The sequence below is a fragment of the Rissa tridactyla genome, chromosome 3, assembly GCF_028500815.1.
Source record: "Rissa tridactyla isolate bRisTri1 chromosome 3, bRisTri1.patW.cur.20221130, whole genome shotgun sequence".
In the NCBI taxonomy this organism is placed as follows: Eukaryota; Metazoa; Chordata; class Aves; order Charadriiformes; family Laridae; genus Rissa; species Rissa tridactyla.
In genome coordinates, this window is record NC_071468.1 from 8,490,682 (window position 1) to 8,515,160 (window position 24,479).

A 24,479-nucleotide genomic window follows, 5' to 3' on the forward strand; every position below is an offset into this window, starting at 1 on the left:
GTCTTTGTCCATTAATTTGGGTAAAGATTTCACCTCCCCTGAGACAGAACACCCTATGTGGGTGCTCAAGGAAATGAGATCAACTTCGGAGCAGCTTCAAAAACAGGGATGAGGGTTGGGATTTGTTACAGGCCCCACATGGTTGGGACTCAGGTCCTTCCTTCAGGACATTAGGTTAATACACATTAAATGCACTCATTTTAATAACAGTTAGAAGGTTTGTAAGTGTTCTACTTTTGCTTTCTTCGTAATCACTCTCTGTTGTCTTCCTCTGTCCGTTCATCCCCTCCCTAAAAATCCTTTGGCTCCTCTACTTGAGGGCTTGGAAAAAGAAAAGGGGACCAGGATTAGGACAAGTCCCATAGAACAAGATCAAATTTGAAATTTCAGAATAAGCGCAGTCCAACAGCTTGGCTCTAGGCTGCTTTGCTAGTAGTAATCATTCAACCCCTGGCGGCTGCTTTTGTTGGAGTAACTCCACCTGTTTTATGAAAAATTAAGTGCCTGGCCTGCCCAGAACAAATATGGAACCAGCCACGCTCCAAGTTCAGTGCTCTGGGGAAATACATGAGGCAGCACAGCAGAGATGAAGGAAACACAAACGAATGCCCAATTATTTAAATTGCCTGTAAGTAGTTTCAGTTCTTGCCCAGACATAACGTAACGTAGTGGAGGCAGGTGTTTTCTCAGCAGCCACTGACTAATTGCAGAACAAAGATGAGAAAAGAAAAAAAAAAATCAACAAAAAGACGTAAACAGTGCAGTAGTGAGTATATCGTGGATAAGTCGGAGCAGGGCAATTTATACTCACAGAGCATGTATGCTTATGGAGGAGAAATACAGTAGTCTTTATGAAACAAAAAAAAAAAAAATAAATACTGCACGAATGAGACTGAAAGATCCTGCCAGTTCTTGAAAAGCATACTTGGCCCGATGTGAGTGGCGCAGCAGGTGGCTTGCTTTCCCTTCCAGCCTGAGACCCAAGAGGAAAAGCAAGTTTGGCATCTTCTGGGCTGCCTATCTCCTAAAATCTACAGTACCTCTTGGAAGTGGATTAAGATACATCACAAGCAAAGAAGTTTGAAAACCAAGGAAATCGTACAGTTCCCAGCCAAGGTCTTTTCAGAATTCACCACAGAAGACATATTTGTAAACAATCCTTAGTTACAAAAGTAAATTTATTATTAGTTCACTTTTACAATTTATTTTTTTAATTCATTGTAACAATTTATAAATAACTCCTGGCCATAGCCACCACAGCCAGGGACAAGCCTGAAGTTTTACGTTGTTCGAGAAGTTACAAAATCCAGTACATTTTACCTGTACGTTTTTGAGAAGCATGAAACAAGATACAGCGGGCTCTGTCATTCCGTAATCACATGCAGAACGAATGCCACAGACCTACAGCACCATAGACTGCGGATTTCTAAGCAACAGAGGAGCCAGCCTTAGCAACGCACGAACTGGCATATTCAACTGCTTGAACTTCAAAAGCAGCTCAGAGAAGCTGGCGGTTCCTAAAGAGATTAAAGAAAGAAAGAGAATGAGCACATATTGGTGTAACACTTGCCCAATAAAAGAACTGTCAATAGAGGAAGGACAGCCTGTCAGTGTGCAGGGTGTATCTCTGGAGATGTGCTTCCTGCTACTCGTTTTGCTGCAACGCTGGTTAAAAAGTAAATTTTTATATTAGACTTTTAAGAAACCCCAAATTCAGCTCATGTGGCAGGAGCTGTCAGAATAGAGGGGTGTAACAGGTAAAGAGGACACAGAAAACCAGGATTTCCATAAAGGTCTTTTGACCTGAACAGATACCCAGGCACCTGACTGGAAAACATCCAAGACGAGACACATAAGCTTATACGTTGAGGGTGTCATCACCGGCAGAGGACTCCTGTGCCGGGACTGCGGCCTCTGCAGAGCTTTCAGCAACAGATTCCTCTCATCACTGAGGTGGTAACGTTCATGCCCGTCACACCCCTAAGTAATCCACAGAGTCCCTTAAATCAAAGCCCAGCTGCATTTCTCTTGCAACCCGAGATACCTTAGGCAAACAGAGGAGCCCCGGCATATCCCCAGCCTGAGCTGATGGAGAGCAAGAGAAAAAGCTGCTGAGTGAAAGGGCCCAGAATTTCCCTGGATCCCAAATCAGATTACCACTGGAAGACTAGAAGAGCAGGTGATCACTCTAAGTAGGTACTTATAGGAAACAGATTTAAGGACATTCAGGATACTGCTAACCCAAGAAAAAAAAAACACTTTCCCCTGTCACAGCTCATCTTACATGGTCTTAATGCCTGCGAGAACATCATTACCTGCAGATCAGAAAAGACCTAAGACTTTTTTTATAAAGGCCAATTCTGGCTTCTTTAGTCCTGCGTAAAGCTTCTACCGTTTCTGTCCAGACTCAAGAGAATTAACACAGAATAAAAATCGATGAAACAGCTTTCAGAGGAAATACAGGCTGTCACATAATTTACAGGATATACTTCTTTTAGTATTCAAGGCCAAATCCAGAAGCGTCTGTCCATGCAAGTCTGGAGCGCTGTCCTGCACTCCAGGTCTTACCTTCCAAGCCTCCAGCTGCCAGCTGACCTGGCATTGGGACAGAGTGGTAAATAAGGAAGCAAGCCAGCATGCTCAGCTGAGATTCCTCCGCGGGCTGCCCACTTAGGTAGGAATGCAGAGAGACATCCCCTCCAGCTGTAATATACAGGAGACACTGATGAAATTTAGGGAGCATTTGTGGGAGGAAACAGAAAGGCAAGACAACAGCATTTCCACAGAAGCAGCCCACTGAAAAGAGTCTCCATCTCCCCACAGAAGGTGGGCTAGGGGTTTGCTTGCAAACCTTATTCCTTCTGCCACAGCCACCCTACAACCTGTTCTCTCCTGTGGTCACCTCTCGCTTTTGCTCCTAGAAAATTCTCCCAGTGTGATATTAGGAAAGCATTTCCTCTGGGAAACACAACCTTCCACGTTGGCCTTCCAGGGCCACAAAGATGATCCGAGGGCTGGAGCACCTCTGCTATGAGGACAGGCTGAGAGAGTTGGGGTTGTTAAGCCTGGAGAAGAGAAAGCTCCGGGGAGACCTTATAGCAGCCTTCCGGTACCTGGAGGGGGCCTACAGGAAAGCTGGGGAGGGGCTGTTTGCAAGGGCATGTAGCGATAGGACGAGGGGCAATGGCTTTAAACTAGAGCAGGGCAGGTTTAGATTAGACATTCGGAAGAAGTTCTTTACAGTGAGGGTGGTGAGGCACTGGCCCAGGTTGCCCAGAGAGGTGGTGGAGGCCCCATCCCTGGAGACATTCAAGGCCAGGGTTGATGAGGCTCTGAGGAACCTGGTCTATTCCCTGCTTACTGCCGGGGGGTTGGACTAGATGACCTTCAAAGGTCCCTTCCAACCCAACGGATTCTATCATTCTACGATTCTACGTTACCTAAACTTCCCACCAATATAGCCAATCGTAATTCTTCAGTGAATGTTTCACACCAAAGACGCTAAACTGAAAGCAAGTCGTTTTGTGCTAACATGCATGTGCTTTCCCTTCTGTTACCATTTTCCAGTAATTTTGAGGCAAAAGTCAAGCCAGATCAGTAAGAACACAAGAACGCTAAACTGCGATCATGGCTCTAGGATTAAAGGTATCTTCTCTGTACCTTGAAGCCACTGGTCCAAAGTATTATCAATAGTGCACTTCATCACAGGCAAAAATTCAGAGTTCATGAAGAGTCCTCGGTTTGGATTCCTGCTCATCCTCTCCTGGTGACTTCTGGAACTGAAAAATTCTAACACCAGCTTTATCTGCCACAGCTCAAATGTCTCAGACATTTCTCTTCTTTCTAATCTCCTGACAGCCTAGCAGAGGGGAAATACAAAGTGACTGTGAGAATGTGAACTGGAGGAGGAAAGAAACATTGCTGCCATAAACATGAAGTAAATGAATCCTAAACCCCACCTTGCCAAGGGCTGCCCTTCTGAGCACCTACTGAGAAAATCTGCCAGCTAATGCTTCTGGTGTAATTTTAGTCTTCATTAACTTAGGTTACTTTCCAATTTGCTTTTAAAATCTCTGCTATCTCCCTGTAAGCTCGCTAATATCCCCTTCTTCCTTTCTGTCTTTACAAAAATCACACACAAGGAACAACATTCTTATGCCAAAGTGTAGCTTTAAAAAAGGAAAAAAGTGTTTACTCCACCTGATCTATCGCTATGTACGTGGGCAGCATCTCTGGATTTTCTTGGGTAACGCACTCATAAAGGATTGAGGAGAAAAGATCCAGGATTTCCTGTTTCTGATAAAAGACACATGTTTAACAAAGCACACATGCTAGATACAATTTCTTTCAGGTTCTCGCATTGCTCACATTTCCTTCCATTAAAGTTAACCCATGCACTGACATTACATAAATTAGTGATAGCTAACCATGCTACACAGCTTCCTTTCATTCTTGGGCTTATTAAAACTAGGCATAACGCAGCTATATTTTCTCCCTCCCTTAAGTCATTTAGTGCAGAGAAATATAGTGCAAAACACCCCAACCCTTCTGCAGCGACTTCACCTAAATGCTTCAGGACACTGAACAGGGGTCTCAGTATTTGCTAAACACATTCTGCAATAAATACCACCAGTGTCGACAACTAGCAGCAACTGTGATGTAACCAATGGTTAAAAAACAAAACAAAACCAACAAAAACTACAGGTCAACACTGTTTTACACCTCTGCATTACAAAACATCCCTTAGAATATTCCCTGTTCCCACTACTTGAAGGACCGAATTCTGTTCCTCAGTTTAATGTAGGTTTTTTCCCCCACCTTTTATTCACGTAAGCAAGAAACCATGCTAGTTCACATCTAGACATCATACCTGGCCCATGTTCACAGTTGGTTTGCAGAAGTAATCAGCGAATGAAAACAGAGCAGGATCAGAAGTGAAAGCTGAAATTGCTTCTGGCTAAAAAACAGATTAAAACACCCTCTTAAAATGATCTTACTGGTTTTACTGCACAAACGTACTAGCGATTTATACCCAACCCTTCCTTCCCCGGCACAGAAACAAGAAAATTGTAACCTACATAAAGCACATCATGGGCAAAACGTGTCCCAACGCTTCTGTCTGCCCACGACAAACGTACATTCACATAGCTGCTCTTAGCTTAAGCTCATTGCATGCCCTGTGAAAGCCACTAGACTTCCTTTCCCTCAAGCAAAGCAAGTCACTTCAGTACTCATAACCATGTGGCAGAGCTAGGTGCTGGAAATAAATAACACAACACAACCTGCTGTGCTTCCCTCAGCCTTTCTAGAGACAGCATTCCTGGCAGGAACCCAGTTTGGGAGCGATACCTTGAATGCCCGAGCTTCAGAGTTTCGGTGAGTAACAGTTTGTGCTAAGAGACTGCGCCAGCCCATCGGGTCCTCCTTGTAGGAGAGCTGCCCAGCTCTTAGCTTCACATACAAGACACCACCTTTGGAAAGAATTGATCTGAAACAACAACAACAGTGCTTACTTTAGATTGACACATATACACAATGAGGCAGATCTGTAAAGGAAATGTGAACTCCAACAGCTCATGTGCAATAATATGCCTGTTTAAGGCTTTGTCCTGATTATTTAAACCCTGCCTCACTTGCATATGCATAGAAATCTTGGTATCTTCAGGGCAGGCTGCTACCAAAACGTGATGTGATGGCAGGCAATGGTGATGAAAGAGGGCTGAGCCCTAGTAATACAAGGAATCTAACTTCCTGAAGCCACTGCGGGTTCTTGTTAGACTCTCTAGGATGAGCTCCCAGCACCAAGGAAAACCATGCAAGTTGGTATCCACAGTTTTAAAGGCATGCTGTGATGGTCCTTCCTCCATGTAAAAAAATCCCCAAGCCACCACAAAACAAAAAAAAAAAAACCCCAAACCACCACAAAACCCCACTATTCCTGACCCAGCCTACAAACAGAAGTATGCAGCAGTTCAGAGTTACACCACTGCAAAGCAGCTGTATGTTTACCTGATTCAGAGTATCAGTTGCACTATTAACTGTAGGCATTGCGCATCTTTAAAATAATTAAGTTATCTGTACTGAAACTAACTGCTTAGCATAGCAATATTGCAGCAATTCACATGCAGTAAGTAAGATAGGGAAAATTATTTCTCACACATGCATTTATCTCCAAAACACTGCCACCCAGATCTCTATCATCTTAAAGGTCTGAGGACAAGATGTTGTGACATGAGAGCTGGCAGATTCAAAGCATCTGGAGACCCAGATAACAGGTAAGTCCCAAAGGCAGCAAGCTCCTCAGTCACCCACGCTGGTTTCTGCTGCAGCAGCACAGGAAGGCTCTTTTGGACAAACAAGTGCTCAAGTGTGGTAAAGGCTCAACCCAGGAGAACAAAGCTGGCTTCTGCCAGCGCTGGTGCAGCAGTTACATCAGTACGTGCCTCCTGATCTGGAGGAATCTGCGCTAGATGCTGCATTGTGGTGCCTAATTTAATCTCAATAGTGGCATTTAAATTAACTAGAAAAAACACGCTACTGATGAAAGATGCAGCTGGCTTCTTCTATGCTGCTCACAGCAACAAGTTACACTGTAGGCTGTTAAGTGCAAAGATGAGAATGATTTTGCCCACAGATACTGTATTCCGGTAAGATTTCTGTTTTTCACAGTTGCCTGACGGAGAGTTAAAATGCAGTAAGCAGCACCTTGTATACTTCACGTAACATGAGAAAAATAGTATTTCACAAAACAGTAACAGTTAGCTACAGTCTGGGAAACATGACATCACATCAACTCAAAACTAAACTAAAACCATGAGTTTAAGATGGTTTCTGGTACTGCTCAATCCTGCTGCCAATATCTGCGGTTTTTACTATCAGGTTTTCCCCTGCCCTGTTTTTGCATGAATTATTCACATCAATAGGTGAAACCAACTACGCAGTTTCTTTCTTCACCCTAAAGTGCTATCAAGTGCACAACAGCGAACCGATCAAAACCAGACTTCTTTCCAAACTGTAGGTGTTACAAGTACAGGAGGTTTTAAAAAAAAAAAAAATTAAAAAAATATTACTACAATGTTATTATTCAGTTAGGCACTATAAAGAATACTTACTTTAGATGATTCGTTCCCTTGCTTAAATCTATTAATAATTCCCAGTACCGTGGTCCCTTCACTCTGATCTGTCAATGTAAGCATTTTTATTACTAGATATAAACAAAACCATAAAATTAAGTTTTCTACATAAGTTAAGTTCTTTCTGGGCTCTTACAAGGGCATGTGCCCTTTTGCAGTGTTACCCACCCTGAACACCAAGGAAGAGCACCTAGCTTTGTCTCTCCTACAGTGAAGCTTTCTGGCACAGGGAACTCCCTACTACACCAGATCTTGAAAGCATTATGATCAAGACTGAAGAGAACGGTGTTGCATAATTTAACAAGTGCTCCATAGTGACAGAATTGCCTTCAGAACCATTACTATGAGACAGCATTGTCCAGAGTCTGGCCAAGGTAGGACAGGGAAACAAAGAAAAGTCACTAAATCTCTGTTCTGACACTGTTTTGTGACACAAACTGGGCGATTAAATTCCCCATTAAAATGGAGACTTCCTTTACCTGCTTCAATAAGTGAAGCTCTGGAAGAAGCGTGGGTGCCATCAGTTCCTCGGTGGCTTCTGTATACCACTGTGTGCCCTTCAAAATGCCAGCAGTATTCATGTATTAGTAAAGGTCATTTTCATGCGAAAAGACAGACAACGTGCATCTCATTTATAACAACTCCATTGGTAGAAGTCAGTCAGTTTCTGTTCCTGAGTTCTGAGTAAATACATGACTTAGCATTGCCTTTAATGTCAGGAAACATAAGCCTAAATTGAAGGTATATTTCCCCCATGGACGAAGCAACACATAACATTGTGCAAGTCGGGCATCCTTCAACTGAAATCTGAAGATTGAGAAGTAAACTATATTATGAACATGCAGAACTCTCTGCCAGAACCACAAGGCATCCATGCTGCACCTCTTCTCTCCCGAAATCCCAACAACCCTTTCTTTAGTCCTTTCATGAGCACCACCTGTCTCACCTAAGCCTGTACAAAATAAATCCTGCAGAAAGGACTCTTCCCCAAAGGACACACAATACAGGCACCAAGGACAAACATCAGTTTGCTTATTTCAGCAGATTTAGGAGAAGGCTTTTAAAAGCACGGATGGTTCCAACCACCTCTGTGTCTTTGAAAGCTCTTCCTCTTTAGAAAGAGGAGAATTATGACCCTGGGTCAGTCATGACACTCTCGACTGTTTGAAGACTTTGTGGTGTCTTTTACTTGTCCTGTATTCTGCTCACGTGTGCTTTGATGTCACCTTGAAAGGTGTGAGTGGGCTGAGCACAACCCTTCAATTATTTGCGTAGAATTTGTCTTGTCTCCACCACAACTTGAAAACAAACCCAAGTCTGCTGGCCACAACAATGAAAATAGTGTGCCTTTGGTATATCAGAGTCTTCAGTTGTCTCCCACACTTTCTCGAAGGCCTTTGCTCCTTACTGACTCCCAGACACATTACCTTGTATGTAACCTCTATCAGTGCGTAACAGGGAGTGTTTGTATCCACATCAACGGGTGTTAAGAGCCTTGGTTCTGCCGCCAGCACGTACAGGTGACGCAAAGCCTGAAGATGGTACCTGTGTGTGGGAATAAAGAATTCAGCACTGTGCAGTACAGGCAGGGAATAACCCCTAAATACCAAACCACACACAGCCCAATACCCAAATACAGATGTTAATTAAACTAAATAGAAATTTGTAGTAATGTTGTAGGTTTCATATTTTTTTTTAACACGTACGGGTTAGCTAACAGAACAGGGCTTAATGAATTGTAACCAAAACTGATTAAGAATCATAGATGGACAGATCTTCCATGAAAATCTTTACAGCTGAGTAAACTGGAACAGTCACGTCATAGGAGTACAACGTGGAGCCTCAGGAAACCTGCTTGCATTTTCTCACTGATCAAAGGTCACTACCATCATCTTGTATCTTTACTTATTTCTTCTGCTTTCCGTTTTTTTTTTTTTTAAACCTTCAAAAATTTATTTACAGAGTGCCTAGGTAGAAATTCTAGATCATTTGTCTCTAGATAACCTCTGTTGTAAGAAGATGATTTAGCTTAAGGAAATATGAACCTAGTAAACGCTTACCGATTGTCTGTGCTGTGAACAGGGAAGTGAGGGTACAGAGCACAAAGGAGAGCAGCAATCGAAGAATTTGAAGTGCTCAGTGAATATCTGTAGAAAAACATTATCTGTTAGTTTCAGTGCTAACAAAGGCTGACCACTAGCAAAGGTGTTCAAAATATTCCGGTGTTCCAGGGAAGGGAAAGACAAAGTGCATACAAGCAAGGAATTTAACAATGTGTTCCCACAGCAGTCAAAATAAACACGTAGCAGTAGGAGATAAACACAAGCCAGAAACATTCCTATGGCATTCAAGTAACACAGTATCCAGGAAACAGAACTTTCATTTGCAATAGAAGACGTCTTTATGCATCCGTACGTTATTTAAAAAAAAAAATAAAAATCGAGTAAATTGCACACTGCTCCGGCTTTTGCAAGACAGGTGAACAAAGAAAAAAACCTGCCTTTGGAAACGGCAAGTTACCTTCCTCCTCCCAGAAAGAGAAGTCCCAAAGCCATGTGGTGAGCCAAGTGGAACCCATAGTTCATCTCTCCACCTGTCTTCTTGTGCATGAAACGGCAAAGCTGAAGGACTTTGAGGTTTCCAGAGCCAGCCATCACCATTGCGAGAGACAGCAGCAAGACGCTCAAGCACGTTTCGAGATTATAGTGACCTGTCTTCAAGTAGAATAGGAAAGGCATTATTACACTTCTGTGGTCAAACGCACGCCTCTGGTCGGCCTAATGCGCTGCTTTCTACCCCGGAGTTTGAAAACCACATTCCACAGAAAGAGGGAGAGCGGAGAATCAGTGAAGTCCTAAGCAAAAATGATTCACAGCCCTGCCACTTTCTATAAATAGTCTGTAGTATAGAAAAGTAAAAGGGATGTTTTTGTATCCATTATGGTTTTGGTGACGGTAATCACAGCACGTTACACACAAAGCCTCTTTTTCATTGAGGGAAAACTAGAAAGAACTTACTATTGAAGCTGTTGGTGCTGACAAACATTTCAGAAAATCTGTTGCATATTTGTACTGGAAAGAAAAGAAATGCATACTAAATACAGATACAAAAGATACGTTACAGCTCTATGGAAATTGAAAGGAAAAAATAAAAACCTCTTACCAAGCACTTAAATGCTGCCAGATTTTCTGAACCAGCAAATCGAAATCCCAGTGACAAACACGCTCCAGCAATGATGTAAACATGAGCTTGCCTAATAAGCAACATAAACAGGAAATGACTAAATGTTTCTCTTTTCCTCATCTGAATACGCATCACAAACTCCTTTATAATTAAAGAAAGGGAAAACTGGAAAGAAAGACTTATCCTTTACTGAAAACAGAGAATAAAATTTCCTAAATATCAAGGGAGAGATTTTTTTGCATACTGGTATCTCCATAAAGAGTTCAGCTGCATTTTTCAGAAGAATTTTTTACATGTTACTTACGCCAATGTTTCTAAACTCAGGTCTTCAGATGAAGGCAGCTCCGTTGCATGAAGAGATATACTGTTCTCTCTTATGATCTACAAAAAAAACCATAAGAGATTGCAAAATTCACCTGGGGAAACTGATTAATCAATTGAAACTCTGGGCATTGAGCGTTCATTAAGTGATACAAAACAGGCCTGTTTCACATGCATATAAAAGCTGGGCTTTTTTCCACATGCTATTGCTCCTTTGTACTTCTGATCCAAAAGGGACACCTTTCAATACTCCTGGATCTGGATCCCTTAAAGATTTCTAAAACAATGTCAAGACTGTGTCAGAAGCACGACGTTATCGCATCTACCCAAATATGAGAGAAAACAGAACAGGATGAGACCTCAAGAGGCTCTGTAGTCCATCAACATCCTGTATTTCTGATAGATATTTATCTAAGTTACTCATAATGCCCAACTGAAACCTCCTTGCAGCAATTTTGCACCTGGTTTCAAGCTTGGGCAATCTGGAGGAAAGTCTAATCCCTATCTCTCTCTGGCACCATTTTACGTCTTCAACAGTTGTATCCCTCCTCAGTCTTCTCTCTAGCATGACGGGATGGGAGTCTCCAGTGCTCCTACGTAACAGTCCAGGAATCCAATGTACACATCATCTCTGTCACGTGAACACAATTAACAGATTGTCTTGTGCAGCTCACGTGACTAAGGAAACATTCGCAGGCAGAACAATCCGGCGAGATGTATAAAACCGGGAAGTATAAACACATTAAGTGTAAATACTTACTTGAGGCACGTTGCTATTAACCCACTTGGAATTGGGCAAGATGTCATCCCACAAAATCAGGCATCGAGCCAAGGTCTAAAAGAGTGAGAAAGCCAAAACATAAGGAAGTAAAACAACCCAACACAAACGGTATTTTTAGTGTGCTAAATGCATCCAGAAATGCAGACAATCCAACTACACACTAGCAGCTTCTTCACTATTTCTCAGCCTTCAAAACAGAAATTACAAAATCGCTTTTATTTTAAGAGATGCAAATTCTGCTTGCAGAAAAAAAGAACTACAGAATAAATCCTTGCAAGGTATGTATCTTTAGCTGGTAAACAGATGAAAATTCACTATGTACTTGTAACAGCTGCTGAGACTTAACTTATTTTTTATCTGTGAAATTAATTTGGGAAAAGCTATAAATATTTACCTAAACATTTAACATTCCCCATAAAACGTATCATTCAAATATTTCTCAATAAATTCTGTCTCTAGTGCTGAAGGACAAGCAAGCTGCCTTACTACAAGCAGAAATTGTTTGAAATTATGAGTTTGGCTGGCAAGCAACAGGGTTACCAGCTTTCTAAAGGATTCTACCTGATAGACATCTAGGCTGGATTAAAAACTAAAAAAAGATTAAAAAAAATTTAAATAGACTGAGAAATGAAACAAACAAACAAATCTTACCCTCAATAAAAGGAACTCTGGTTTTACAAAGTCCAGCAAATACATGGTATCTGGTGCTTGAAGCCAGTCAGCAATTGATCTGTAGGAAACAGTAAAGGAACAGGGTTTCCAGATCATATTTCAGCAACGCACAAAATTGAGCAAGCCACACAGAACAGAGGCAACATTACGGCAGTTTCAACCACCGCTACTGCAAGTTACTGCAAAATGTCTGAGCAATTACAAGGTTAATACCTGTTATTAGTCTTTAGGTAGATCATAGCAAGTGCAAGCGTGGCACCCGGGCAAGTAACATCCACATTTATGGTGTCTCCCTCCTGTGAAAACACAACGCATACTTTCAGGCCAGCTGACTAAGAAGGCAACAGCCTGTAGTGATGTGTATGTAGTGTAGCGATGCGTTCAAAGTCAGCAGGTGCATAGAGACACACACTTGTCAGACTTCCAGCTATTGCTATTTTCAGCTTAAATGAGCAAAAAATCATGAAGACGTACCTTGATTTGATAACTGGGAGACTTGTGCTTCTCTCTGTGCATTCCTGCCTGGAATCGCCTGTGACCCCCAACCATGTACTGGTAAAGCTGCTCGGGAACATTGAGGTCTGACATGCCTATCAAGTTACTGCCATGCTACGGAATGAAGAAGAGAAGAAATAATATGGAAGTGCCTTCCTATATGAGAAAAAAAAATGCTTTCAGCCAAAGGCAGTTGGGAGTCAAGGATGAAACAGCTCTTATTACCCCCACCCCAATATAGAATGATTCTTCTACTAGTTGCAGTTGAAACGAAGAGAGGCACTTACCCCTAGGCAAACCATGCCTAAGGCTAGCCCAGATGCAAGTGAATAGGACTCTCTGTCTGTGCAGTACTCCATTTCTGGTCCAGGGGGTCGTCCTGCAGAAAATAAAAATCAGTGAAATTAATCTTTTAAAATTCCAACTAAGTAAATGTTGTTTAATTAAGTACTACATTCCTAATGAAATGAGAAAAAAAAAAATCCGCCCCTTCTCAACAGAGTCAGGAAAGTTCTGAGTGGAATTACAAATATTTGTCACTTAACCCATTCATCACCAAACGGTGAATCCCTCCAGGAGCAGTACATATTGCTAAATGATATGTTTGGAGTTCAGAGAGACAGCGAAAATGCCGTGTTACAACTGTGTATACTTTAAGACCTCTCAATCTATTCAAATGTTTTCAGCAGAATTCAAAAGCTGTTACGAGAAAAGCTCGCACACATCAAATTCCCAGAAACAGATACAATTTCCCCCTTAAAATTTATACCAATTTTCTAATAAATTATACAGTCTCTTTTAACTAAAGTTACATATAAATGTGAATAAGAACCTACCTGTTACAACTAAAATCAGAAGAACTATGCACAGAACGAGGACACAATTCAGGTAAGAAATTTACCATTCAGAAACATCTCTTAAAGACTGCTCTTTAGGAGGACTTAAATAAAATTCGCAACAGAATTTAGGACACAGCCGCTGTACTTCCAGCAACGTAGTGAGTCAAGAAGACTGTCCTTGCAAGCGGAAAACATTTTTTCCCCTATCCCTTGTCTCCATATCTGGTTTCTACAGTGGCAGCTACCTCACGGACAGACATGAGAAACAACAAATGTCTGGGAATCATCAGATGCGCTGGGAATACAAGTGTGCAATGGATCTGCTCAAAAGCTATAGAGGGTCAAGATCTCTGCAGATACAGCAGATACGGTCAGGAGGAACGTGTAGTTCCTGCAGTCCTTTTACCAAGCACCTGGCAACCCCAGAAATCCCAGAACAGCTCTCATCAAACAAAATTTCCAGACGGGAAGTATGTGGGTCCAGCAACAATGCTGCCACATTTCTACTAAATTAAACAGTTGTTCTACGCTATGCAAACACACAGTCCACAGTAACTTCTGCTCCTCTGAAAACAGAAGACGGGGTTTGGAAAATGAGGGGTGAATATTGTGGTGGCAGATATATAGTTAAAAATGTTAAAATTCTCAGCTCCACGATGCATTGTGCAAATCATTCACATGTTGCGATTCTCCCAGTCCTCATCCCAGTTTTTTCCGTGTTGGCACCTACCTATTTCAGCCAGCAGAACCTCAGCTGTGTGCCTGTGAGCAGTGCCCTGATAGACAAGGCCTATTCCTATCACAGCAGCCACCTGCACATTGTGGGGGACATCCAGCTCTGTTGAAGTTGGTGGCAGGAGGGCAGGTATGTGGATACTCAGGAGGCGCGTAATGGCCATATCCATTGTGCCCAGCTTGGCGGCAGAAACGCCAAGCAACAGCCCAATACTTGTCATTTCATGGCCCTAAGAAACGAAACAAATATCAACAACCAAAGAAAGCAGACCTGTTCAGAAAGGGAAAAACGCTTGTCCCAGTGTTCCATTTACCTCTCCCAATGAGCTGTGCACAATATGGAAACATTAAGTGATAATACTGCTGGAAATCTTTCAAACAGAAAAAAAGTCCTGCGCTACTAACATTAATGAATAACAGTGATATTCTTTCACACCAGGCAACTTCCAATTCAGTGTTTCAAAGAAATATTCTGACTTTTCTTTCTTGTTTTGTCTAAAGAATTCAAGTCCTGTAGATATTTCTCTCTGTTGCTTATGAAAAAACATCTCACCTTTGTTAGGTAGTCATGTATATTGAGCGTGGCAAGTTTTGTGAGGTGCCCGTTGAGACCCAGAGCCATGAGGAAGCCTGCATATTCATTTGCTAGTTCAGCAATTTTGGGCTTGTTGTAGACAATCCAAGCAGAGTCGATCTGTGAAGCAGGTGCTATCTTCAGGCCGGCGGCTACCCCGTTGTGAAAGCTGGCCCAGCAAGCCATGTTAGGAGGCACATCGATGTTCCCACTGTTCAGATCAACAGTGGTGTTCCTAGGAGGAGCACGGCCTGCCCATGACAAAAATCATGAAAAGCACTTAGGTGAATCCAAACCACTTCAGAAACACCTCTCAGCTTCAGTTAGGTGCCATGTGAATAAACACTGACAGCACACTAGGTAACACTTCTGATCTGAGACAGCCTCCAGCATCTTCACGCATGTCAGAAGACAGACGCACAGTATACTAGATAAACAAGCGATGTGGACTTGTATGGGTCATACCCAACACAGACCAGCTGTGTGTCCTTAGGCAATTTATGTCACTTTTCTCTGCTTCTCAGAATACACCTGATATAAAGTCTCAGCGTTAGATAGTAACACTGGCCTTGACCATTCCAGGACAAGAAACTAGTAGGTGGCAGATTCAAAACCAGAGTCACTTCTCCACAAGAAACACACTTCAGCTATGAAACTCTGCGCAGAAAGACACAGAAGATACTACAAACATTATAAGAGGTTCAGAAAGAAATAGAATAACAATTGAAAGAAACTCCATCATGTTCTGTTGAACACTGAATTTATTTGGAATAAAACAATGACCAACGTACCAGTTAGATTCAGCTTAGGGATAGGTAACTGCTCCGTTGGAACAGGATGATATGAGAACAAAGTGAACATTCCTCGTCCAACAGGCAGTGCCATGGTTCGCTGGCACAGCTGTAACAACCTGTCGGGGAGATGAAACAAACCAAGCCAATTGCTTAATACAGGAAATTTTTCCAAATACTTGACAAAAAACAAACCTACAGACAACAGGCACTGGCATTTTTTTCCCCGACTACAAGATAGCACGCTGTCTTTCATTTTTTAGTAGGCCAAACTTTGGTCCTTAAAAGATTAATCATAAAGATATACTTTAGCTGACATCATGGTGAAACTTGCCACTATTTTTCCCTGGTTTTGCTGGTTAGACAAATCTGCGCTACGGACAATTTAGCAGCCATATCAGAAACAAGGTGAAAGGAGAAAGCAAAACAAAGCTGATTGCCGTATGGGATCTTGCTATGACTAGTGATCACATCTAGTAATAACCTGTGTGTCAGAATTAATAATGTGCTTCCAAGAATGCTGACCACAATTCTCTATGATTTACTCTGGAAACACTTTCTAGACTTGTTAGATTACTCAGCTTGTTAGTTCAGACAATAATTTGATGCATTCCTTTAGCTTTTTAGCTTCCTACTTCTGCAGAGCGTTCTGCATGTTAATGATGCTCTGAAGTGTTTTGGTTTTTTTTTTGGTTTGTTTTTTAAAGCAGATACTTTTAACACCCTCAAAATAAGTGAGCAAAGAAGCAGGAAGGGAGCAATTGTGAGGCCACTGGGCATATAACAGCTCTGATAGGAGATTTCAAAATAGAGAGGGATGGGACTGTGAATTTGCTTTCTGTAGAATTAATTAGGTCCCCTGACCCAAGCCTTACTTAGACCTAAGATCAGACCTGAACAAAGGGCTCTCCAGTTTTAGGCAGGGGATGGACGACGCTTTGTTCTCTACAGAGGCATTTTCTCTAGAGAGTAAATCCTCCTTATATTTCTTACTTTTTAGGTGGGATAAAAAAAATGTTACAATCTGCTTTCAAACCCTAACTGATCTCAACATGCTGTTTGGGATTCACACTAACAGTCTTTCCCATACACTGCTCCAACGTGGAGAGCCCTCCAACTCAAATACAGCAGAGTTTTTACGTACACTGAGCTTCAAAGACTTGGATTATGAAGACCAACACCCTTCTATGTGTCCTTCACTCAGGCCTGAGTACGTTAGTGCTCAGGTCGGACTAAAATAAATTGCACTGTTTGGTTAGACATACTTAACTTTAAGCCACTAAAAATACTCAAACAATTTTTCACCCGAGTGAAACACTAACAAAATACTGCTAGAAATGGAGACAGTGTTTACCGGTTTTCTTTCTCTTCTATGTATTCATGGTCACTGGCTTCTGGCATCTGCACTACATTGACACGTACAGGACGGGCACTCTGAAGGAGCCTGCGTACTTCCTGCACTCTCAAATCCTCGCTCCATATTAGTGACATCACTTCCTCATTCATGTCATTCATGCCATCCTCATCCTCTTCTGATTCGGTTCCGGAGGGAATATCAGAGGACAGCACTTGACCCACAGACTGCAAGGGAAAGAGAAAGGAAAGAAGTAGTTTCCAGTAGTGCACATGGATATTGATAACTGTCAGAAAGCCAGCAAATACCAGCACCACAATTAATTGCACCAAGATGTGTCTGTAAATAGACTCAGATTTATGCAATTATGAATGATGGTGTTCATCCACTCCTTACGCTAATTTAGAAGGACACAAGGATTTCTGAACATTTTACTCAACTTTTTTTGCACATTTAAATTAGATAAATAACTATCAAGACAAGAGGAGATGACACCTCAAATGCATCAAAGATGTAGCAAAGGCTGTTGAGCAAGGACTGACAAGCGGGAGCTTACAGAGGTGACATATGAAATAAGAGAATCATAGAATGGTTTGGGTTGGAAGGGACCTTAAAGATTATCTAGTTCCAACCCCCCTGCCAAGGGCAGGGACACCTCCCACTAGACCAGGCTGCTCAAAGCCCCATCCAGCCTGGCCTTGAACACTTCCAGGGATGGGGCATCCACAACTTCTCTGGGCAACCTGTTCCAGTGCCTCACCACCCTCACAGTAAAGAATTTCTTCCTGATATCTAATCTAAATCTCCCCTCTTTCAGTTTGAAACCATTGCCCCTTGTCCTATCGCTACATACCCTTGCAAACAGCCCCTCCCCATCCTTCCTCTAGGCCCCCTTTAGGTACTGGAAGGCTGCTATAAGGTTTCCCTGGAGCCTTCTCTTCTCCAGGCTGAACAAGCCCAACTCTCTCACTCTGTCCTCATAGCAGAGGTGCTCCAGCCCTCGCATCATCTTCATGACCTTCTGCTGGACCCGTTCCAACAGGTCCATGTCTTTATTGCGCTGAGGGCTCCAGAGCTGCATGCAGTACTCCAGGTGGGGTCTCACCAGAGCACAGTAGAGGGGCAGAATCACCTCCCTGGACCTGCTGGCCAGGCCACACTTCTTTTGATGCAGCCCAGGATGCGGTTGGCTTTCTGGGCTGCAAGCGCACGTTGCTGGCTCATGTGGAGCTTCTCGTCCACCAGCACCCCCAAGTCCTTCTCCTCAGGGCTGCTCTCAAGCCGTTCTCTGCCCAACCTGTATTTGTGCCTGGGATTGCCATGACCCAGGTGCAGGACCTTGCACTTGGCCTGGTTGAATTTCATGAGGTTCACACAGGCCCACCTCTCAAGCCTGTCCAGGTCCCTCTGGATGGCATCCCTTCCCTCCAGTGTGTCGACTGCGCCACACAGCTTGGTGTCATCGGCAAACTTGCTGAGGGTGCGCTCAATCCCACTGTCCATGTCTCCGACAAAGATGTTAAACAGCACTGGTCCCAGTACTGACCCCTGAGGAATGCCACTTGTCACTGGTCTCCACTTGGACATTGAGCCATTGACCCCAACCCTTTGAGTGCGGCTGTCTAGCCAGTTCCTTATCCACCAAGTGGTCCATCCGTCAAATCCATGCCTTTCCAATTTAGAGACCCGGATGTCATGCGGGACAGTGTCTAAATGCTTTGCATGAGTCCAGGTAGATGATGTTGGTCTCTCTCCCCTTATCTACCAATGCTGTGGCAACAAAACCAAATTTGTTGAGCATCATTTGCCTTTGGTGAAGCATTTCAATGTATATTAAAACAGAGGTTAAACTCCAGAAGGCACAGAGTCTCCTGGTGAAAACCTGCTTTTAGAAGCGCCAAGACCTACTGACCCTCAACCCAATCAGGGCTGCTGTTCCGTGTATTCTGTTCATAAACCTGTGTTATTTTTCTAAACATTGATGTTTTGATGAATCACGGCTATAATTCGGATTCCCCCTTCCCAAAAACCTTGGAAAAACCAAGATATATGTTAAAATAAACAGTCAGCCTGAATGGTAGTAAATTCCAAATGTTTGTTGCTGTCAGCCAACCTGGTTTTCACCACAGCACCAGAACGTTTTTTGAACTTCCACACCAGAGCTACATGACCAGAAAAATACTGAAGCATTTAATTGCTTAGAAGCACTGTGGAAAAGCCCTCTTCCTAGGCAAGATTTATGAAATCCTCGTTTAAGACCCTGTCCTCCCCTGTTGGTTCACATCACAGAAGGGATGCACAGGACCACCGACAAGAACGGTAGGGATATCATAGGTCGGGATGCAAGAGAATACGTCCACAATCTGCTTGCTCTACACTTGTTTCAGAAAGGCTGTCACTCTATCTGAAGCATGGTTCATTTTATTTTTAAAGGGTTCTTCAGAAATAAGCTTTCCTGCAGAATATACAGGTTCCTTATGGTCTGACAAAATAATCTGGATGTTGACCCTAAGGTGGGCCAGTATATTCTTCTTTCTGTTCCATCTTTCACAGATGAGAGATTAATTTAAAAAATAACAAGGCAAGTGATGACAAATATTGTTATGATAAATCTAGGAACAAAAAAATCCCACACCTCTTTCTGAACTGGTCATTTTTCCTGTTCTATACCTCAGAATTTCAGCAAGCTGAAAGATACAGAATCACACAAACTAGATCAAACACAGGGTCTTCCTAAGGCTCACCGGTTATACATGACACCAGGCAAGTAAATTAACAGCTGATGAATGAAACCCAATTTCTTCTGATAAATATGCAGTAAAATCTCAATACATAACTGCACCACCCATATAGCCAGCGTCCGTTTTGAAACAGGAAACTCCACCCTACCCTCCTCAGAAATGACAAACAATTTGGTGTTTGAAGATCACTTTATCCTTTTAAGGCAACATATATTCGAGGCATTGTTATAAAGTAAGTGATAAAATCAAATTTATCATCATTTTAGGATTCAGTACTGTTACAGTTGGGCAAAAGTTCACCAGCAGAAAATAAAATGGATTTTTAATGAGTGGTGAGACATGGGATTTGAACATGTTGAACATTTTTCTGCTAAATGAATTAACTTTTTTTCATACGTAGTTAGTCGTGAAGCCTCTGTTAAAAAATTGGACTAATTTTAATATCTCTCCCAAACTTCAGACAGCAAAAAGGATCTTGACCAAGATGTGCTTGAGACTACAAACCCCTCTTCCTGACTTCTGAAAAGGCTACAGACAATCTGGTACTATTAGGTGTTTTATGCATGCCACTAGCCAGCTTTCAAGAAGAATTCTGGCTTCCAGAGTGTTCTCAATAAAAAACACTTACATGAGCTACAACTCTATTGCTAGTGACTCCCACCATCAGAAGAAAATAATTAAGAGAAACACACTTTTTCATTTTACTTCAGGATACAAATAACTAAACCCTTTTTGAGATAAAAGAGAAATATGAAAAGCTTATTTCAGAAAGCAATGCAGTTCTTCCAGAGGAGAGGGAGGTGCCAGCCATGCCAACCCAAGAAGCAGCCAGACTAATGAATACCCTCTTCCTCTCCCTGTGCCTCTGCTGTTTTGATGGCAGAGCTTCTGGACAGAATACCTCTCTAACACCTCTCAAAGGTACAGCCATTCTGGAGAGAAGGAGAACTTACAATTACAACAGGCAATCGAATAGCTCTGTAGGCAAACCAATTGAGCACCATGCCTAAATTAAGTTTAAAATCTGTTTTATATTGACAGTTTGCACAGCTATGCATGTGCTCTTTCAGTGCCAGATGGTGTTTTTTATACCGATACCCTCGCATACATGTAAGCCCTGTGTTGCCCTCAATCTTGAATTCTGCGCTTTCTGATGCCCTGAGCATCAGTAGATGGTGGGGAAGTTTCTGAACAGAGTGCTCTGTGCAATACCCAGTATCGTGAAATCCACTTATGCCCATACTCACAGATTTACCCTTTTGCAGGTTCCCTTCACACGCCTGTTTGGACAGATCCTGGCGCCCAATCAAGAGACAAACTGCTTCTGGCCAGTCTGAGGCAGGCTGCTCTCGGCAATAATATATTGCATCTCTAATAGGAAGAGCTACACCAAAGGGGAGAGACTCCAGATCTCTTAAGGTGAAACCTTAAAATTAACGAGAAAAAAAACCCTGTTTTATCAAAACTAGATAAAGTGTATTTCATATTATGCAAGCACAAGACTATTACATATGATTGTTAACATTTTGCACAATGATAAAAGCTGCTCTTACCAACATTAGTCATCCAAATAACTAACTTTTCAGCCAGGCTGGAAACAGATGTGCTCTGTCTGAAACTGCATCTGTAAAATAAAAAGGAATAAAGGAGAAGCCAATAAAAGCTAGCCCAAAAGTCAGCAGAAAGTCAAAAGCTCTCGAGTTTAAAATAATACTAAAAAAACTCCATACCGATTGTCATCCGGTTCTATTTGCTGTTTTCGTTGCCCTAGGAAAGACAAGGCCACATTACTTCCACATTCTCCAAACAACAGAATAGCACAAGACACTAGAAGATACTATGATGGCATCAAAGCATCATTACCTGATGTAATCTTGTACAAATAATGGGAGGCTTCATTAGATACAGCACTCTCATCACCAAGTATATACAGAGCCACACTCTGGATAGGAAAGAGACACCATAATAAATAGTCACTTAGTGTGCAGCTACTGCCATACTGCCTAGCAAAGCAGGCAGAAGATAACTTCAATAACTTAAACAGTGAGACAGGTTTATTAAGAAAACATTATTAGTAAAAGGAGACTGAAACAACTGCAGCAAGTAACAAACTCTTCACTTTATATTTTTATCCTGGAGTTTGGAAAAAATAAATCCTGAAACAATTAATTCAATTTTCCCTAATAATTGTTTCAAAGGTAAAAAGAAAAAGATCTTCTGAACACAAAAACATGTTCCTAGTGTATTTCCCATGCTTCTCATTTCATTTTATTTCTCTTGCAAAACACACACACCTTCTACAGACACCATTTTTTCCACTTAGTTTTCTCCACATCTTGTATACTGGCTACTTTGTGAAGGCTTTGAGTGAAAAGTTGTTCCCGATTCAAAGCAGGGTCCGCTTCAGCTATATAGCCAGCAAAATCAAAGTGATCTGTCATCCTATTTACTTTTTTGATACTGACAGACAAGCTGGCATGCCAAAGGTAAAAAACACAAGTAAAAATCTTTCGTGTTTTTCATTAAGATTTTCGGCTAAGATACACTGCTAACATGCCAGCTCTGACCTCCGTATAGGCAAGTCACGCAGAGGTAGGAAAAAAGACGGAGCTGGATGGACAGACACAGGTGACATCCCGAGGAAAAGTCTACAGTTCTTTAGAGCTTGAATGCAGAAGCAAATTTTAAGTGAAAGCATCAGCACTTTAACCAGTCTCAGTGCTGCTGCTTCAACCCTCCACACTCTGAGGCAGAGGACAGGCTGACTCCTAGCAGCTCATACTAGAGACTCTGTAACTCATCTTGGACGCTTGGGTCAGAGCAGAGTCTCTCCTCCCTGTTTTGCTCTTCAACCACCCCAGGCTCAAGGCCTCCGCTCTGAACCCTGTATTGGCATGTTTTCTCCGTAAGCGCTTTGTGAATAAGCGAGCAAGGCTGACCAGGAGATAACATCAGCACTTATAACTACTCATGCGACTAAATGCTTATGTTGATACATGCCCAAGAAGAAAGCCGGGAAATTCTCACTCACAAAATACAGTTAGCTTTGAGTTACATTATTACTTCGCACATGCCACTACTGCAAACCACAAAAAAAAACATAAGCAGTGAAGCATAGGATACTCACTCTGCACTCATGAGCTCTCCTTCCCAACCTCAAATACCTCCTCCCACCTGCTAAAACCCATCCACACCCTTCAGTAATATTAAAGTAATAAAAGAGAAGAGGTGATTCACAGGGATTTCTCTCTGCTAAATACATATTATTCTCCATGTGGAGAGGCTGACACTGCACAGTTTACTATACTTCAGGGATACTCAAGAGAATTTCATGCAGACCGATGAGGTCTACTTCGTATGGAGCATCAACGCTTGGAGATGCTTAAGTCTCCAAACAGCACAGTTACAGCAAAGCTATTTATCGCAGGCTTAATAACCCTCCAGTATGCCCCTGTGGCTCCACACAGTACAATTAAACCCTCTGTTATTTGACTTCACATTGGGGACGCTTCACTCCCAGGAAATTAAGAAGCTGAGGCAAACCCTGGCCACAGTACTGCTATACTGACAGAATAAAGCATATTCTTTTTACCAAAGTACATACCACTACTACTAGTTTGCTCCTTTCACAAATTCCTGGTAAGTAAGGATAAGGCTGCACTGCTTCTCCCTTCAGACAGGAACTCAGCCACTGAAAGATACTTGGAGGCTCAGCAGAAAAAAATGAGGGCTGGTGCATGAAACCTGTTTGGACTTAATCATATGAACAGCAATGACACTGAGTTCATGGCAAACACAAAAATTCTCCACTATTCCCAAAGCAAGCCCTACAGTACTTCTATTTTACTACAAACCCACAGCATTTCCCCAAAACGTTACAGATCACATCTCCCTCCTATTAGATGGAAGTTTATAGCTAGACAGTAATGACAACATGAGACACTTATTTGTCTTTCAAGAACAAAAACTATCTCAGCCCACACTGAAAAGGAAAACATATAAAATTAGTAATTCTCCAAAACCTCACTGGAACAGTCTTGTAATTAAACAACAATAAATTGCTTAAGTGAGAGGACAACCTAACTATAACGTCTTTGCCTTCCCTGATCAGAACATGAGTAGCAAAGCCTGGCCAATCATATGAGATTATTTTTTTTTTGTCAGGAGGAACTACTAGTAGTTTGTGTTGCGTGATTAGCAAATTTCAGCTGGTAGCACATTAAACAGGTGCACAGATGACACAGGACCTTATTTTAACTTTAAGTTTTGTGGTTTTAGCTCTGATTTAGTTTTTATGAACTTTAAACTGAGAGCCTGCCAGTCTAGCAATGCTTTCCTCAAGAGAGGCACGTCTCACTACCAAGCTTTTCCACAGTTGTCTGCTAACATTTCTTAGCCAGCCTGAGCTGGGAGTTTGCCAAGGTGAAACCATCATTCCCTCCCAAGTTCTTGTTCTGTGGAGTGTCCCATGAGGCGCTGGACTGAAGGCACCAGCTCATGACTATACTATGCTAACGTCACTCCAGTCTTCTTAGGAGGCTATTAAAAACAAAGGAACAAGGCAACTTCGGCACTATGAACGCAGCTTTGCATATTGAGATTAAGTCCTGACCAGCTTCAAATGGAACAGTTACCAACGTGCTCAGTATTAGAGATAATTTGCACATCATTATCACTGAATATCCAGCTTTGCAAAGCCTTAAACTCACCTTGATCAATTACGCATGTCTGTCTTGAGGTTTTTACAAGGGCTGGATAGTCTCTGTAGTAATAATCTATATAAGCTTCAAGTTTTAAGTCCCTAGAACGAGAGACAGGTGAATCACATTAGAGGGGAAAAAAACCCAACACTTCACCTTC

At 42.1% G+C, this 24,479-nt stretch overlaps 1 protein-coding gene across 5 annotated transcripts in view; it reads right to left on the reverse strand.

Annotated features, from left to right (window-relative positions):
* Positions 1 to 1,160: 1,160 nt before the first annotated feature.
* Positions 1,161 to 24,479, reverse strand: part of ANAPC1 (anaphase promoting complex subunit 1) — a 35,277-nt gene continuing 11,958 nt past the window's right edge. For 2 of the 5 annotated variants that reach the window (XM_054195512.1, XM_054195511.1), the window contains exons 19-47: positions 24,329 to 24,420; positions 23,224 to 23,372; positions 21,483 to 21,561; positions 21,350 to 21,386; positions 21,173 to 21,243; positions 20,867 to 21,045; positions 16,879 to 17,105; positions 15,525 to 15,643; positions 14,713 to 14,984; positions 14,155 to 14,389; positions 12,873 to 12,964; positions 12,565 to 12,699; positions 12,304 to 12,386; positions 12,070 to 12,148; positions 11,398 to 11,472; positions 10,621 to 10,697; positions 10,296 to 10,386; positions 10,151 to 10,204; positions 9,654 to 9,847; positions 9,194 to 9,280; positions 8,561 to 8,678; positions 7,613 to 7,690; positions 7,113 to 7,180; positions 5,350 to 5,488; positions 4,871 to 4,957; positions 4,201 to 4,296; positions 3,661 to 3,859; positions 2,569 to 2,703; positions 1,161 to 1,517 (exon numbers count right to left, since the gene is read on the reverse strand). In XM_054195512.1, the coding sequence (XP_054051487.1) occupies positions 1,402 to 1,517; positions 2,569 to 2,703; positions 3,661 to 3,859; positions 4,201 to 4,296; positions 4,871 to 4,957; positions 5,350 to 5,488; positions 7,113 to 7,180; positions 7,613 to 7,690; positions 8,561 to 8,678; positions 9,194 to 9,280; positions 9,654 to 9,847; positions 10,151 to 10,204; positions 10,296 to 10,386; positions 10,621 to 10,697; positions 11,398 to 11,472; positions 12,070 to 12,148; positions 12,304 to 12,386; positions 12,565 to 12,699; positions 12,873 to 12,964; positions 14,155 to 14,389; positions 14,713 to 14,984; positions 15,525 to 15,643; positions 16,879 to 17,105; positions 20,867 to 21,045; positions 21,173 to 21,243; positions 21,350 to 21,386; positions 21,483 to 21,561; positions 23,224 to 23,372; positions 24,329 to 24,420 (3,463 nt within the window). In that variant the 3' untranslated portion in view covers positions 1,161 to 1,401. Of the gene's footprint in view, positions 1,518 to 2,568; positions 2,704 to 3,660; positions 3,860 to 4,200; positions 4,297 to 4,870; positions 4,958 to 5,349; positions 5,489 to 7,112; positions 7,181 to 7,612; positions 7,691 to 8,560; positions 8,679 to 9,193; positions 9,281 to 9,653; positions 9,848 to 10,150; positions 10,205 to 10,295; positions 10,387 to 10,620; positions 10,698 to 11,397; positions 11,473 to 12,069; positions 12,149 to 12,303; positions 12,387 to 12,564; positions 12,700 to 12,872; positions 12,965 to 14,154; positions 14,390 to 14,712; positions 14,985 to 15,524; positions 15,644 to 16,878; positions 17,106 to 20,866; positions 21,046 to 21,172; positions 21,244 to 21,349; positions 21,387 to 21,482; positions 21,562 to 23,223; positions 23,373 to 24,328; positions 24,421 to 24,479 lie in introns of those variants that run through there. The other 3 variants (XM_054195513.1, XR_008465460.1, XR_008465461.1) reach the window with 3 other exon arrangements.